At 48.5% G+C, this 14,041-nt stretch overlaps 3 protein-coding genes across 3 annotated transcripts; 2 read left to right on the forward strand and 1 right to left on the reverse strand.

The window, feature by feature from the left end:
• Positions 1-629: 629 nt before the first annotated feature.
• GMORB2_2361 (Galactosyltransferase) lies at positions 630-1,976 on the forward strand (the record flags this gene model as incomplete). The annotated part of the gene is made up of 1 exon (XM_035464341.1): positions 630-1,976. One exon carries the CDS (start codon positions 630-632, stop codon positions 1,974-1,976), a length of 1,347 nt encoding a protein of 448 aa, XP_035319527.1.
• A 1,259-nt stretch (positions 1,977-3,235) lies between these two features.
• GMORB2_2362 (aquaporin rerated protein, other eukaryote) lies at positions 3,236-4,152 on the reverse strand (the record flags this gene model as incomplete). Its single annotated transcript, XM_035464342.1, has 2 exons — positions 3,236-3,766; positions 3,841-4,152. The coding sequence occupies 2 exons, from the start codon at positions 4,150-4,152 to the stop codon at positions 3,236-3,238; spliced, it is 843 nt and encodes a 280-aa protein (XP_035319528.1).
• A 7,221-nt stretch (positions 4,153-11,373) lies between these two features.
• On the forward strand, positions 11,374-12,654 carry GMORB2_2363 (Serine protease, subtilisin family; the record flags this gene model as incomplete). The annotated part of the gene is made up of 3 exons (XM_035464343.1): positions 11,374-11,832; positions 11,889-12,061; positions 12,132-12,654. The coding sequence occupies 3 exons, from the start codon at positions 11,374-11,376 to the stop codon at positions 12,652-12,654; spliced, it is 1,155 nt and encodes a 384-aa protein (XP_035319529.1).
• Positions 12,655-14,041: the final 1,387 nt, after the last annotated feature.

The following is a 14,041-nucleotide window of genomic DNA, read 5'->3' on the forward strand; positions in this document are numbered from 1 at the left end:
ATCGGGATGCCTGCATAACGATTGAGGCGGTTGAAATTATCATATGCCCTTTCTAATCTCATTTTAACTGCTCACTAGAGTCCCAAGTCGTCATCGCCCCTAAACAGGCTACAGCACTTTTAGTGGTGCACCGCCGTCTCGCCCCTGGGCGACTGTTTACTATTATTCAGTGAGCCATCTGCTATGATTGCCAGTCGGTCACGGGCTCTACATATAGGCGCTAAGCATGCATCAACAAGGCACATACTGACTTTTGATCCAATCAGATCCGATGCTTCCGTCATTAGCAGCGTCGCCTCCTGCTTCTAGTACCGTAACTCCTTTTTTTTCCTGCCTCGTGCTATATTATCGTCCTTGCTACGTATCACTTTGTATTCCAAGTTTTTCTTGCTTCGTTTTTCCCTTATTTATTATTTCCTTTTGTTTCCTCTGCTCTATTTGTTCCAATATCGGCAAGCCCCTCCAACCCTTGCTCAGAGGAAAGAGAAGAGCAAGCGACTGCATTCGGGTCATGCTACTGAGTGAGCGCCATTGAACCGTCGACGCCGCCGCCGATAGAATCGTGTCCTCCATGAGGCTCTTCTGCTCGACAACCTCTCCGAGACGACGCCATCACCGCTATTGATGCCATGGTCGCCGTAAGGCCATTGGCATCGTCATGGCCATGGTCCCGTCGCCCGCCCTGGTGGTACTTTTCCGAATACACCTACCACGTATCTAGACAGACCCCCAGGCGCTTCTTTCGCGTCGCCATCGTCAGCCTCCTCGTCAGCATCTTCATCATTTTCAGTCTCACGAGCACGCCGCCTCCACCCCGGCCTCACCATGCGCCCTTTGAGACACCCCTCTCCAATCTCATCGTTCACGGCGAGCATGTCGAGCTTCTCCCTGACCCCGCATACCCTCTCGAGCCATTTCCCGACTCTCCGATGCACGCCTCCGAGGCGTCATCCCTGTCCACGTCCCCGGGCCAGCCGCAACCACCATGGCTCGTCACCGTCATAAGCCCTGCTACCGACGCTGCTCGTCGCATGCTCATCCGCTCCACGTGGATGCGCCTCTACCGCGACGTGCCATTCACCGCCCGATTCGTCGTCTCCAACCCGGGTCCCATGTGGACCGACAATCTGCGCATCGAGAACCGCACCTTTGGTGACTTGATTGTCCTTGACCACCTGCAGGAGGATGACGTGACGGCCAATACCGTCAAGACATTAGAGCTGTACCGCTGGTTGATTAGGCAGGGCCATCGCTACGAGTTTGTCTCCAAGATGGACACGGACCTGTGGTTCAACGCTCGCGGCTTCTACGACAAGTACATTTCCAAGCTGCTCTCCAATCAGACTGGCAACCCTCAGGCGCTCGTCGAACGCACCATCATTGGCGAATTGTACTACTCGGCCCGCCACGATCTGGTCTTCCCCCACGGCGCGATGTACACGGCCACTTGGGACATGGTTGAGCTGCTCGCATCCCTGCAGAGCCGCTTCAACGTCATCACTGGCGAGGACATGGCTCTTGCCATGCTCATGCTCAAGGGTCGCGAGACAGCCAACTTTATCAACTTCAAGGGCTCCGAAAAGTTCAACTACGACGATGATGACTCTAGGGGGGATGGCACCGCCTGGGCCCGCCGGAATACTCATACAGATGCCACGCACCACGCTATTTACGGCTCTGATCCTATTGCAGTTCACCAACTCAAGGATGAGGGCATGTTCCTCAAGGTGGCCGACTGCTTTGACAGCAATGGCATTCGCGAGATGGAGCCCGCCGGCCCAGAGCGCGCGCCCCCTTTTGAGGTTGTCTGGTACGACTTTCTGCATATAATCAACATGAATGTCCATTGGAAGTCTCGTTTTGAGAGGATACCCGAATTTCTCTGGAGTTTTGGAAATGGTTATTGGTTTTGTGATGGCATTTGGCGTTTGGGCCACACTAGAATGGGGCACATAGAAGACCTCGAGCATTTTTAGTAGCGATATCCTTTTTTCTATGTACTTGACCGCGTCAAGTGCCTTATATATTATAAACAATACAATAATGATAATATGAAAGCATTCCACCTCCGTCCATTCCAGGTTATATCGGAGGCCTCTAGCCGCTACTGGTTGGCATGCCATTGATCAATGACATGATACGGTCTACCCTAGGCTAGTCCAGATAGAATCAAGGCTTTCAACAGACAACGCAAGTGCAGTCAAATAACTGTACATGCAGCCGATGATAGGTTATTGTCTTCTTCGTCAAGTTCTCATCACTGGTTATGGGGGTGGACGTGATGTCTTGGGCTACCGTCTATGACATTAGACACGTCTACAGGAAAAATGTTGTACAATTGAAACACATGCTCATGCTTCCATGTACACGTGATAGAGAACGCACAATGCATGCGTGTTAGATAGAAGAAGAGTTGGAGGATGTATGGCACCGGATCATGCCTTGATTCAGGCGTGAACCTGACACCACATGTCCTTCCCTCCCGTTTGGCTGAATGGGGGTGCGCGGCTTGGTTGTACGGCCTTAGATCAATGCAAGGCAGGAACGACCTTGGTCTAACGAGCACACATACCACTAACCCACACATCTTTCCAACGGCATTCGTATTACGTTATCATAATATGTCTAGCCTTAGCCGGCTCAGGCTGCGGCCAGGGTCAGCTGAGTCTTCCTGCATCATCTCGTTCTCTTCAAGCGCTCTCCTCTATGTAGTGCGAAGCAGTATCAAAACCTCTGTATGTACGCAATTCATGATCTAGGGAATTAGTCAACGAACTCAGAAATGATTGCTGGCAGACGATTTCCCTGCATTCTATTGTCTCTATTTCCGTCATTCCTCGCCTTATTTCACCTGTCTTTTTCATCTCATGTCCAGTCCATGTTGCTCCTTTTTTCCCCCATCAATAAATCGCTGACAGCTAGATCTCAGCTAATCGTAGTAAGCTGGACCCCTGTTTAGACAAACGGTTGCATTTTGCATCGCCAAGCAGAGTATGGAGCAGCAAGACGATTTTCATAGTGGGGAAGTGTCGAGCGTAACACGACACTCCAATTAACACGATTTCACTATTATAAATTAAGGGCTATATTTCTTTTGCTATTCTAAAACAATACTCCTTGGTATGCACACGCCCGGAAAAATCCCTCAATACTAATATGTATGCAAATGCTTTTGTTCTGATGCTGTCTTTCCTCTTGACTGCCACACCAAATACGGGATATCTGCTTCCACGTCTCATGGGCCAGTGATGCCAGTAGTAGGAAGGGTTTCGGTCTCACTAGAATCCTGTCCAGGGTTGGCAGTCTGGTACTCAAGGATACGGAGAAGCTTGTAGAGGCCATAAGCCAGGAGGGATCCGAGGAAGGGTCCAACCCAGTAGATCCAATGGATAGAGACAAAGCCAGAGATGACGGCAGGGCCGAAGGAACGGGCAGGGTTGATAGAGGTGCCGGTGTAGTTCGTTCCGCAGATGTGGGCAATGAAGACGGACATGCCAATGCCAACAGGGGCAAGGAAAGTGGCCCTGTGTTTCTCAACCGCAAGAAAGTACACGGTGAGGACGAGCTGAGCCGTCAGGAACATCTCGAGGAAGAGGCCTTGGACAGTGCTCGTTCCGTTGGAGAGGTTATTGCTCACACCAAGGGGGCCAGGCAGTAGCCCATCAACGACGGCGGCAGCGGCAATACCAGCGGCGATTTGGGCGATGAAGACGAGGATCGCACGGACAAAGGAGAGAGCCCCGACGAGGAAAAGAGCCAAAGTGACCTGTAAGAGACAAACGCCGTGTCAGTAAGTACATATGAGGTCCGTGAAGGATCAATAGTTAACGAAAGACGTACGGCAGGGTTGAACAGTCCACCGGAGACACGGAAGAAGATCCAGACATTGACTGCCAGAGAGGTTCCGAAAGAGGCAGCAATGAAGAGAAGAGAGTAAGGGTGGAGAGAGGCATCCGGATTCTGAAAGTCATTGTTGGTGATAGCGGTCTGGGCACCGATAAAGGACATGAGTAGGAACATGAATGTTCCGCAGAACTCTCCAATCACCACAATGAGCTCATTTCGGAAAGTGTCAGGCAGAACATGGCGTCCATTGTTGCCTCCAGGGCGCTGGGCCTTGGGATCGTCGGGGATACTGTCGAAGAAGGGCATGCTGATATGACAGACGAGGATTATACGAGATGGATTCTCCCACTGAGATGGAACAGCAAGTTGATCGGATCAGGCGTCTCAACCAAAAACGAAGGGCCTTGCGTGTTCTTATTATACTCGTATAAGACGCTCAGTTCGGAGAAGGGCAGACTAGTTTAGGCTGGCTAAAGCTTCCCAGCGCGAGTCGCAACTTTGATGGAAACCCCGTATACGACCCTTACACAGCTTCAGGTCCATATGATTGGGTCCAGACGACTAATAGAATGTTTAGCTGGTCCGCACCAACTCTGCAAGACAGAAAAAGGATGTTCCCGTCGCCCATGACCGAACCGAACATATGCTAATATATCAGACATGGAGTCTACTTATTGTAGGGGTTAGTAAGCTAAGTAATGTTATGGCCTACTGAGCAGTGGTAAGGTAGAACAGCAAATGTACTAATAAAAAAGAGTATATATATATCTGTTGTTGCCCTCTTCCTTCCTTGAATCGAGGAACACAGCTATTTATAGCAATCCTAATCTGATATGTCTCGACACGATGTTGACGAGAACAATATCGTAACTTCTCTCCTCATACCCTCTCCTAGATTTCTCTAACAGGGTGGTGCATAAGAATTAAACCTGCAGTCGAGTATTATTCCTGCTATTGCCTTCCATCATCGTCCCGAGGATAGCTGTTACCTGGACCCCGGAATTGCCGTAGTACTTCATGCAGGTGACTTATTCTCTTCCACTCTGGTTTTGTTTTCTTCGGTATCCATTTTGTCAACGCGAGCTGAAAAAGAGCTGAGGGGATCATGGGATAGTGTCGGGTTAGAGTTCGTATCCAAGCCCGTTACAGCTAACACCCTGACTCAGTGTCGCAGATTCTGCACAGATCCAAGACCAGTAACGTGCTGTCCCTTCTACACTCCAGCCTTTCAAGGTTCATGCTGAGTTGCGTCCCTTTGTTTTTCCAACATGGCTGTCAACTCAAGATTAGCTTTTATTACTGTCAGGGTACCCTCTGACTGTCAACGGCGGCCGGGAGTCGCGATACTAATGGCTGATATCGGCCGCCTCATACCGGAGTCACGGTAATATCTACACCGAGCAAAGAATTGGGTGGTGGGATCCCTGGACGAACACAGCATAGTTCGTCCCTTGGCATGTTCGAAACAACGGTATTTACTAGCTGGATCTGGACGAGCTCCATAGTGCACCGCTTAAGTGTTGGTACTATTGCCAGCAGCACCACAGAATACGCGGTCTTGTTACTTTTTCGCTTCCAACCAAGAGGGGCAAGAAAAGAAGAAGAAAGAAGAATCTACTCAGCTCTCCTTGAAAACCACAGAGAACTACATACCACTCCGCGAGTCAGTGCGTCTATACGGGTGCAGCTAGGCTTTTAATCAGGCAAGTGGACAATGCCCAGAATTTTCGCGAGACCATGAGTCATGCAAGATGATATCAGTCCATCCTCAGTGCTGAAGGAATGAGGGGTCATTCGAAGGACTGAAAGAAAGATGCATATATGCTCCCGCGCTACTTGAATCTTTACCTATTGCATATATGTTGCAATGCTATATTACTAACATGCATATACCTTGGTCTTTGTGCCACTTGCCCTAATGCGTAACCAAACGGTCCATATACATGGTTGTCATTCATGCGTGGAGGTGCACGGTTGGCGGGAACACCAGCGTGTAGATTGACCAAGGCCCAAACATACTTAGTGCCATCTCGGGACCCTCGGGTAACTGTCATCTGAGCGGATGCGTGATATTTTCAACAATATTATCTATTTTGACAGAAAGTGTTGGAAATTACAATTTGCCCTGGGTATTCTATCTCCCTCGTGGGAACCCCTGATCCATTTCTTATGGAACCTAAGACAGTGACAGAGGCTTGCCTTAAAAAAAAAGGAGTAACTAGATCCAATAGGTAGATCGGTTGGAAGCAGTGCAACGAGGGGAGAGAGATCTGCATTATGCACAGTGATCAGGGAGGAACTGTTTGCTGCATTGCAAAACTTGGGCTTTGCTTGCTTTTTATCACTAAAGGTAGAACGAGGGGTAGTTGTAGATGGCTTGAATCAGTAAACAGCATTGACATCATCCCGGCTACTTTGTTATGGAAGTGGTCTGCTCAAGCCGTTACAGTAAACTATGATTATTACAGCTTAGATCCAGACTGCTCTAGCCGTGTATTTCTTATAGCCGCAACGGAACAGCCATAAATAGTAGCATTCTATTCCTAGCCCTAGCTAATGTCATCTCCGAAGGCATCATTGATCGGCGTTTTCGTGCTACGGCGATCCTATTACTCTACGGCGTCGGTCCAACTTATATCTGCGTTCATCGAGAGCCTAATGCCCGGATTTTAGACAAAATACCAGGCTAGACAGCTACTAACGCCCACGTCGCCCCATGTGCACACAGCTTTAGCTAGTTTCCATAACCTCTTTGCTGGAAGCTGCATTGACAAGACTAGACGCCCACGCTGGATATCCGTCGGCAGTTCTCTGGGGGTTCGTCCACTTCTGATGAGAAGATGGCCGTAGCCGTACTCAATCAAAATAGGATTTTCAGTCTCGACTATTGATCGCCTTCTGCTACCGTCAATATGTAGACCTTACCCGGTGGGGGCCTCGCCCTGGAGCAATAAAGGAAAAGAAAGAAAAGAAAGGGAAAAACGCACATCCTGAATTGTTGCTCAGGGCTTTAATGGTAAAGAGGGTTTACTTCAAGCTCCCCTCCCCACCTACCTTCATCGACAAGTACACATGTTGGCTAGAGGCCTTGTCTGAACGGATCAAAGGCAAAATGATGACATTACAATTACAATCCAACCAATTTTTTTTTTTTTCAGAGATCCACCCCCGGAATCTACAAAGCACCATTAACAGGAACAGTTCCTGTAAACTCCTAGGTACAATACGTATACATTGTGAGTGAATGTGCACGGGTATTTCATGGTCAATAGCTTCAATAACATTATTTTTCTCAGTTGAGGCGAATGGGTAAATGTTCAACCACTCGGAGGATGGAGTGGTCGGCAGTCTCCTAGAAATTAAGGGAAACATCCTAGGGGGATTCTGAGGCACTGAAAGGGCGCTCGTTGGTATTCTTCAAGGTGCCTGTCAAAACGGAAGAGAGATGCGTACAAGAACAGGATGCGATTCTCATTTTTCGTTATTGAAAGGGGAGCAGGTATCAGCAAAGAATCACCTTCATTCACACAATCATCGTCCAAGTCCACCGGAATTGTCAGAATCTAACATAAAGTATTGCGCCATTGTGATTGCGCTCATAATGCTCGTCGCCTTGGCTACATCATTGTTCAATCGCTTACACGAGACGATCAACGCCACGGTACGACAGATGAACTCCTCTTCAGGCTTACGCTCCCAGAGTTTATGCACCGGCGCGATATCCAGGATTCTTCCGCGATATTAATTATGCTGCTTAACATGACCGAAAAATACGCTAGGCTCCCGCTTCGATGGTAGAATCCTGCGGTGCCGATTGAATTATCTGCGATCGATCGTGTACCAACGACATCTTGCTTAAACCTGTCTGCCAGCGGCACGATTTCGGCTACGAGAATTACAAGGCCCAGGACCGTTTGACCAACGACACCAAGAAAGCTATTGATAAGATTTAAGGACGAGTACAATACCAGTTACCGTGCCTCGACCTCAATAGTGCGGTGCTAGTTCTATGCCCTCCCCTCTGAAGCGTGTACACTCTATACGAAGACGAACAATACGGGGAAGCATGCATATCACTAGTCGGAATTTATTACCAAGTCACTCTACTAACTATTATTTGGCCGCAACAAGCCGGATTCCCTCGACCCGTTACCCATGACGATAAAAATATATTATGAACGTGCCGTCTTGGAATACCTAGAACAGGAAAAGAAGGTGTCGTAGTTTTAGTTTGCCACGGAATAACGTCAATGATGCGGGTTCTTAGAGCTTTTAGAGCTTTTAAGTGCGAATAGAGTTACAGATGGCTCGGGGCTCATAGATCTGTTTGTCAACATGATCGCAATTGAGACAAGTTTTCTACCGTTCGCTTGCCTTCACCTTGCTGGCATCTGTATACTGCGAACGGCTGGTCCTTTGATTATCGGACATTTTTTTATTTTTACATAATCAGCCTATCCCAGAATCTGTATCAGTAAGATAAAGAGAATTTAGCTGATCGCACCCTGACATGTCCGGTAATAATATTATAAACGGCCTAAATCTGAGACTATCACCCCCTCTATGACCTGCAGGAATCTAGAACAAGTCTCCATGAGATGCGGAAATGCATCAAGGAAGATAATAACGCCCGATGATGCATGGATATCCTGGAACTTTGTTGGCGACGCGCGGTTATTGCCTTGGTCTCTCAAGCGTCTGATAATGACGATAAGAGAGGGGGGGGGGGGGGGGGGGGGGGGCAATGTAGATGAAACTCCATATCTTTCTCATTATTTGTTTGTGCCACTATTACTAAACTGGGAAGTCATAGACTGGATTGCAGAATAATGTTACGACATGTAGCATCGGAGCCCGACTCGACTCGATGCCAAGGGGGACTCATCAGAGTACCTTTGGTCTTGGCAAGAGAACTTGGGATGCTTTTACTAGATATCGACCTACTGCAGGGAAACATATGGTAATAATATGACGTACTGCAATACGACATCCATACGACAGTTCTATTCGCCCATGACCTATAGGTGGTGCATTTCATATTCGGCAGTCAAACATGAGACCGGGTGTGAATACCGCGTCAGTTACTATCGGTGTCAAGGGCCAGGACGGGGAGGGGAAACAGCTCCGCTTCTACACCACCGATAACTAAACGTCCCCTCAGTCTCATCCACCCTTCTGTACAAATAACGGGCGGAAGAGTGTATGACATTAGATATTATCTCTCTCAATATATCGCATCTTTTGCTGTGCTTTCCCCTCTACTCATACTCGTATTGTCCGTTAGTTTTCAGCCTGCACCGAGTCATACGGGCCAGCCACAACGCCGTTTAACAAGAATCACACCAGACAGGGAGCCTACGATGTCTATTACCCTTATCAAACTCTTTTGGATGATGTCAACTTCCCTTGAGGGCTACTGAAATCTCACTATCCGTGTTTGACAAATGCCGATGGACCTCAGCCACGTCTTTTCCCGTTACCTATGGAACTTTACGAACTTTGCAGAAATAAAACTGCATACTTGTTACGGAAGGAAGTCCCTTGATCGTCTCTATATTCTCGAGACGAAGCAATGGTTCTACTCAAGAGACCTGCATTGCCAGATTCCATTGAAAGTTGGAAATCTTGATATTGATAAAACTTGATCCACCAGGAAAATTCCGTGATTGAAAGTATGTCAAGAGTTAGAAGCTTACATGAATTAGCTGTGAAGAGTGCCAGCTAGACCCCACGGACACCATCTCTCGACCATCATCGGGTTCATATCCTCACCGTCACCGTTGTCTGAGGCTAGAGAATCTCGGTTTTTACCTTTTTTTTTTAAAAAAAAAAAATTCTATCAAAAGTTCTTTTGGATGCTGGCTAACCGCCTGCATTGGAGCCCTTGGGAAGCAATTGATACTATCATAAGACGCGGGGCCCTGCTATTGGGTCTTGGCCGCCAATGTTTAGTCCCTTGGCACATCGCAACCTGCCATAAACTGAAGCCCTTTAAACGAGTTGCTTGCTTGTGTTATCTTCTTGTTTCCGTGTGTGGATAATTGCTCGTAGGTTTCCGGCCCGTGAACCTGTGTAGAATGAATTGGAGGCTATGATTGTCTCTCACGATGTTGTCTAAGCAGCCTTGACTCCTCCGGGAAGGTAATAGATACAAGGTTCTTGAACTAGAATAGCTCCATCTTTATGTATAAGCATGTTGGACAAATCTCCCCGTATAGTCATGGAATTTCTCCCACTATTGACAGTGGTGTCCACCAACGCCACATGCTCATCTATCCCTCGAACTGTAGCGTAGGATTGTGGAGGTTCGATGGGCCTCCGGTTCTGAGGTCACAGTCTGTACGCTAGGAACATGCAATCTTCTGCGAACAAGATGCTAGGCGCATAGTTCAAGACATCTAGAAACCCAGTTGGCTGGATTTGTGTTTCGGGAGATAAACGATGAGGGTTGCCTTATTTGGAATTTTGTGCTCATATCAATGGAGCACGTACCCATTATTGCCGGGATAAACTGGAGTCAGACCAGCGGCTCTTCTATTGAATATTATATCCACTGATCATAATACTGTAGCAGAGACAAGAAGTCATTAGCGGGCTACCGGGTATTATCTAAGTACATCGATCATGTTTGTACTTCTGGTGAGCTACAGCCCATAACATATCGTGACCTGAATGAACCAATTCAAAGAAACGCCGCGAGCATAAACTCGAGTGTTTTCAACCTAGGGTATGCTGGGAAACAGGTTTGTCATTATTTCAACGCAGCGCGTGAGTTTCCCAGAACTTCAACCAGGTATCAGTGTTGGAAAGGAGATCCGCCGTATACCTGTATCTGATAGGCTACACACACAAAGATCGGCAATCTTGTCAATGGGACTTTTTTTTGACAAGTCTACCATATCAGGGAGCTGGCTGGCTAGAGTACGGAAAGGATCGACGCAGCTGCCTTTCGCAGGTAGATAGATGGTGGAGTCCCCTCTAACGATGGAAGTGGTCACCTTCTAGCGGATTGCATACGCGAGTCAAACAAGTTAATGCGACGCTACATGCTAGGGGCACATGAGAAGAGGCACGGGATGGTGCGATTTGGTATTCAATCAACGTGAGATGCTCCAGAAACATCATCTCCAAAATTAGTAGACCCTCATGCAACCGTGGATGCAGGGCTGTCTACAGACGGTGTATGAGTATTGGTCCATGTTGAAGTCGTATTCGCCGTAGTTTGGTGTGGGACATATACTTCACGTAGTATACGGTTACAGCGGAATCGCTTGTAGTTATGCTCAGCACCCATGTAAGTGTAGTAGCCCCCTCGTGACGCTGTTTCTGCATGTAGATGTCGATATGCAAAACGAGGACTGATTGTAACGTCAAGATATCCAGGAAAGATAAATAGATGCAACAGTCGCCGCTTGGATTTGTTTTCCTTTTCCTTTCCTCAGCACTTTTATCCTTATCCAGTCTCATTATCATCTCTGTTCATCCTCCTCAACCAGCTCCCTCAAGCTAAATCCTCTATCCTTCATCATGCGTGCCTCTACCCTTCTCGCTCTCCTGCCTGTGGCTATGGCCGCTCCTTCTATCGTGAAGCGCAGCTCGCTCGCTCCCATCATCACCCCCCGAGATGCTCAGGTCATCGACGGAAAGTACATCGTCAAGTTCAAGGACGATATTATCAAGACGGCCGTCACCTCTGCCATCTCCTCCATCAGCGCCAAAGCTGACTACACTTACTCCGAGGCCTTCAACGGCTTCGCCGGCAGCCTGACTCCCGAGGAGGTTGAGACCCTCCAGAATGACCCCACCGTCGAGTACCTTGAGCAGGACGCCGTCATCAGCATCAGCGCGACACAGTCCAACGCCCCTTGGGGTCTTGCTCGCATCTCCAGCTCCGAGCCCGGAGGCACCACTTACACCTACGACGCTAACCCTGGCGCTGGCACTTGCGCCTACATTGTCGACACTGGCATTGACACTACCCATTCAGTACGATAGCCAAAACTCGTTTACCGAAAAAATCCAGTATAGCTAACAGAGTGCAGGAGTTTGGTGGCCGTGCCAGCTTCGCCGCCAACTTTGTTGACAGCAACGACGGGGATGGCGAAGGCCATGGTACCCATGTCGCCGGTACTGTCGGCGGTATTACCTACGGTGTTGCTAAGGAGACCACTCTCTACGCCGTCAAGGTTCTCGGTGACGACGGTAGTGGTAGCACGTAAGTTGATAGCATCCCTCGTCTCCTATACGTGGTCAAGGTCCACAAGCTGACACAAGGCGTCTTATAGCTCTGGTGTTGTCGCTGGTATGCAGTTTGTTGTCACCGATGCCCCCAGCAGGAGCTGCCCCTCGGGTGTCGTGGTGAACATGTCCCTTGGTGGCGGCTACTCCAGCTCCATCAACTCTGCCGCCGCAGCTATTGTCGACGCGGGGATTTTCTTGGCTGTCGCAGCTGGAAACGATGGCGCCGATGCCGAGTCGTCCTCCCCTGCTTCTGCGCCCTCCGCATGCACTGTTGGTGCCACGGACTCCAGCGATGTTCTTGCCTACTTCTCCAACTACGGCAGTGTCGTCGACGTCCTCGCCCCCGGTGTTGATATCCTCTCTTCCATCCCCGGAGGTGGCTCTGAGACGCTCTCCGGCACTTCCATGGCCTCCCCTCACGTTGCTGGCCTTGGAGCCTACCTCCTGGGCAAGGGCTCCAGCGTCTCTGACCTCTGCTCTACTATCGCCAGCTCTGCTCTCGAGAATGTCATCTCCGACGTCCCCAGTGGCACTGCCAACCTCCTCATCAACAACGGCTACAAATAAACGAGTGGCTTATTTTCTTACTCCATGAGTTGGTGTCAATAAGGATACAGCTTACTGATATATATGGCAAATTCATTCTGAGCCAGCCATGTAAAATATGGAGGAAATAATGTCCGCTCAGGAGGCTCAGGAGGCATTCATAATCTTTGACTTCGGCTTAAGACAAGGGTTTGAGTGATTGATCTGGATATTTCTATATAGTAAGAAAATGTGAAGCTTCAGTGCCTTGGTTAAATCTGACCTAAGCCTTGTCATTGAATAGCTTTGCTTGGTATGAGCATAAGCCCACATTTTAATTTCTTCAATCCGACCGAAACAAACGGTCTCTTCTTTGCATGACATCATTTGTGAAATAATAGCCATCGGTGCTATATGGCTTTTGGCACATGCGTGTATTCACGCTATTACTCCATACGGGATATTGAACAGAACGACCCGTCGACTTCTACCTTTAATCGGCGGTCCTGATCCTAGCTATGCATATTGGGGTCGGAGATGAGGGTGCTCTATCATTTCAATCACGATGTTCTCATGATTGTGAACGTTTCACGTGTTAGTGCTGTCAGTACGCCGATTGAGCCGGATGCACGCCACATCCTTTGCCGAAGAACTGGGTGCTTATTACTTTGATCATCACAAGGGCTGCACCACTCGAACAACTAATGCAGGAACAATGGCTTCAGCCCGCCACCGAGTCTTTTTCTCTCACTGGCCTACACATCTGCTATTGACCAATATGCTATTCGTACTTCTATGCCCCAGTCCTACAAGAACTGATATACCAATGATCGGCTAGGTATTCCGGGTTTTGGAGTTTCCACTTTCGATGCCACTTCCATCCTTCGAGACATAGCCGTATGCTCGCTTCTAATTGCACCTGCGAAGTACAGTCCTGTAAGGTAATGCTGATGAGAAAAATCCATCAAGGGTTCATCAAGGTAGATACTACTTACACTGGAATAGAGTAAACAGGGCCTTCCGCCACCCCTTTCCTCAAGTTGTTCGATTTACAGAAAGTTAATTTATGCGGCAACCCTCTTCTCATACAATTCGTCTTCTTCAGTATCGACAATTCATCTTAGTCTTCATCTCACTCTCTTGGTTGTGTTCGGTGCATTGATCGACAAGCGTGGCAAGCCGGCCCCTATTCGCATCAACGGAAAACCCGAAGCTACAATCGCTGATCAATACACTGTTAAGTTCGCTGACTTCAGCGCTGTTAATTTATGAGAACGTCATGAGCGCTCTGTCTCTTACCCCGGACCACATGTTCAGAAATGCGCTTCGTGGCTTTGCGGGTAAGCTCGATAAGGCTACACTTAATATCCTCCGTGGTACCCAGATACGGCATTCTCTCAGTTGCTCTTGGAACCGAGCGGGTACCTTG

Source organism: Geosmithia morbida (assembly GCF_012550715.1).
Source record: "Geosmithia morbida isolate 1262 chromosome Unknown scaffold_13, whole genome shotgun sequence".
NCBI lineage: Eukaryota > Fungi > Ascomycota > Sordariomycetes > Hypocreales > Bionectriaceae > Geosmithia > Geosmithia morbida.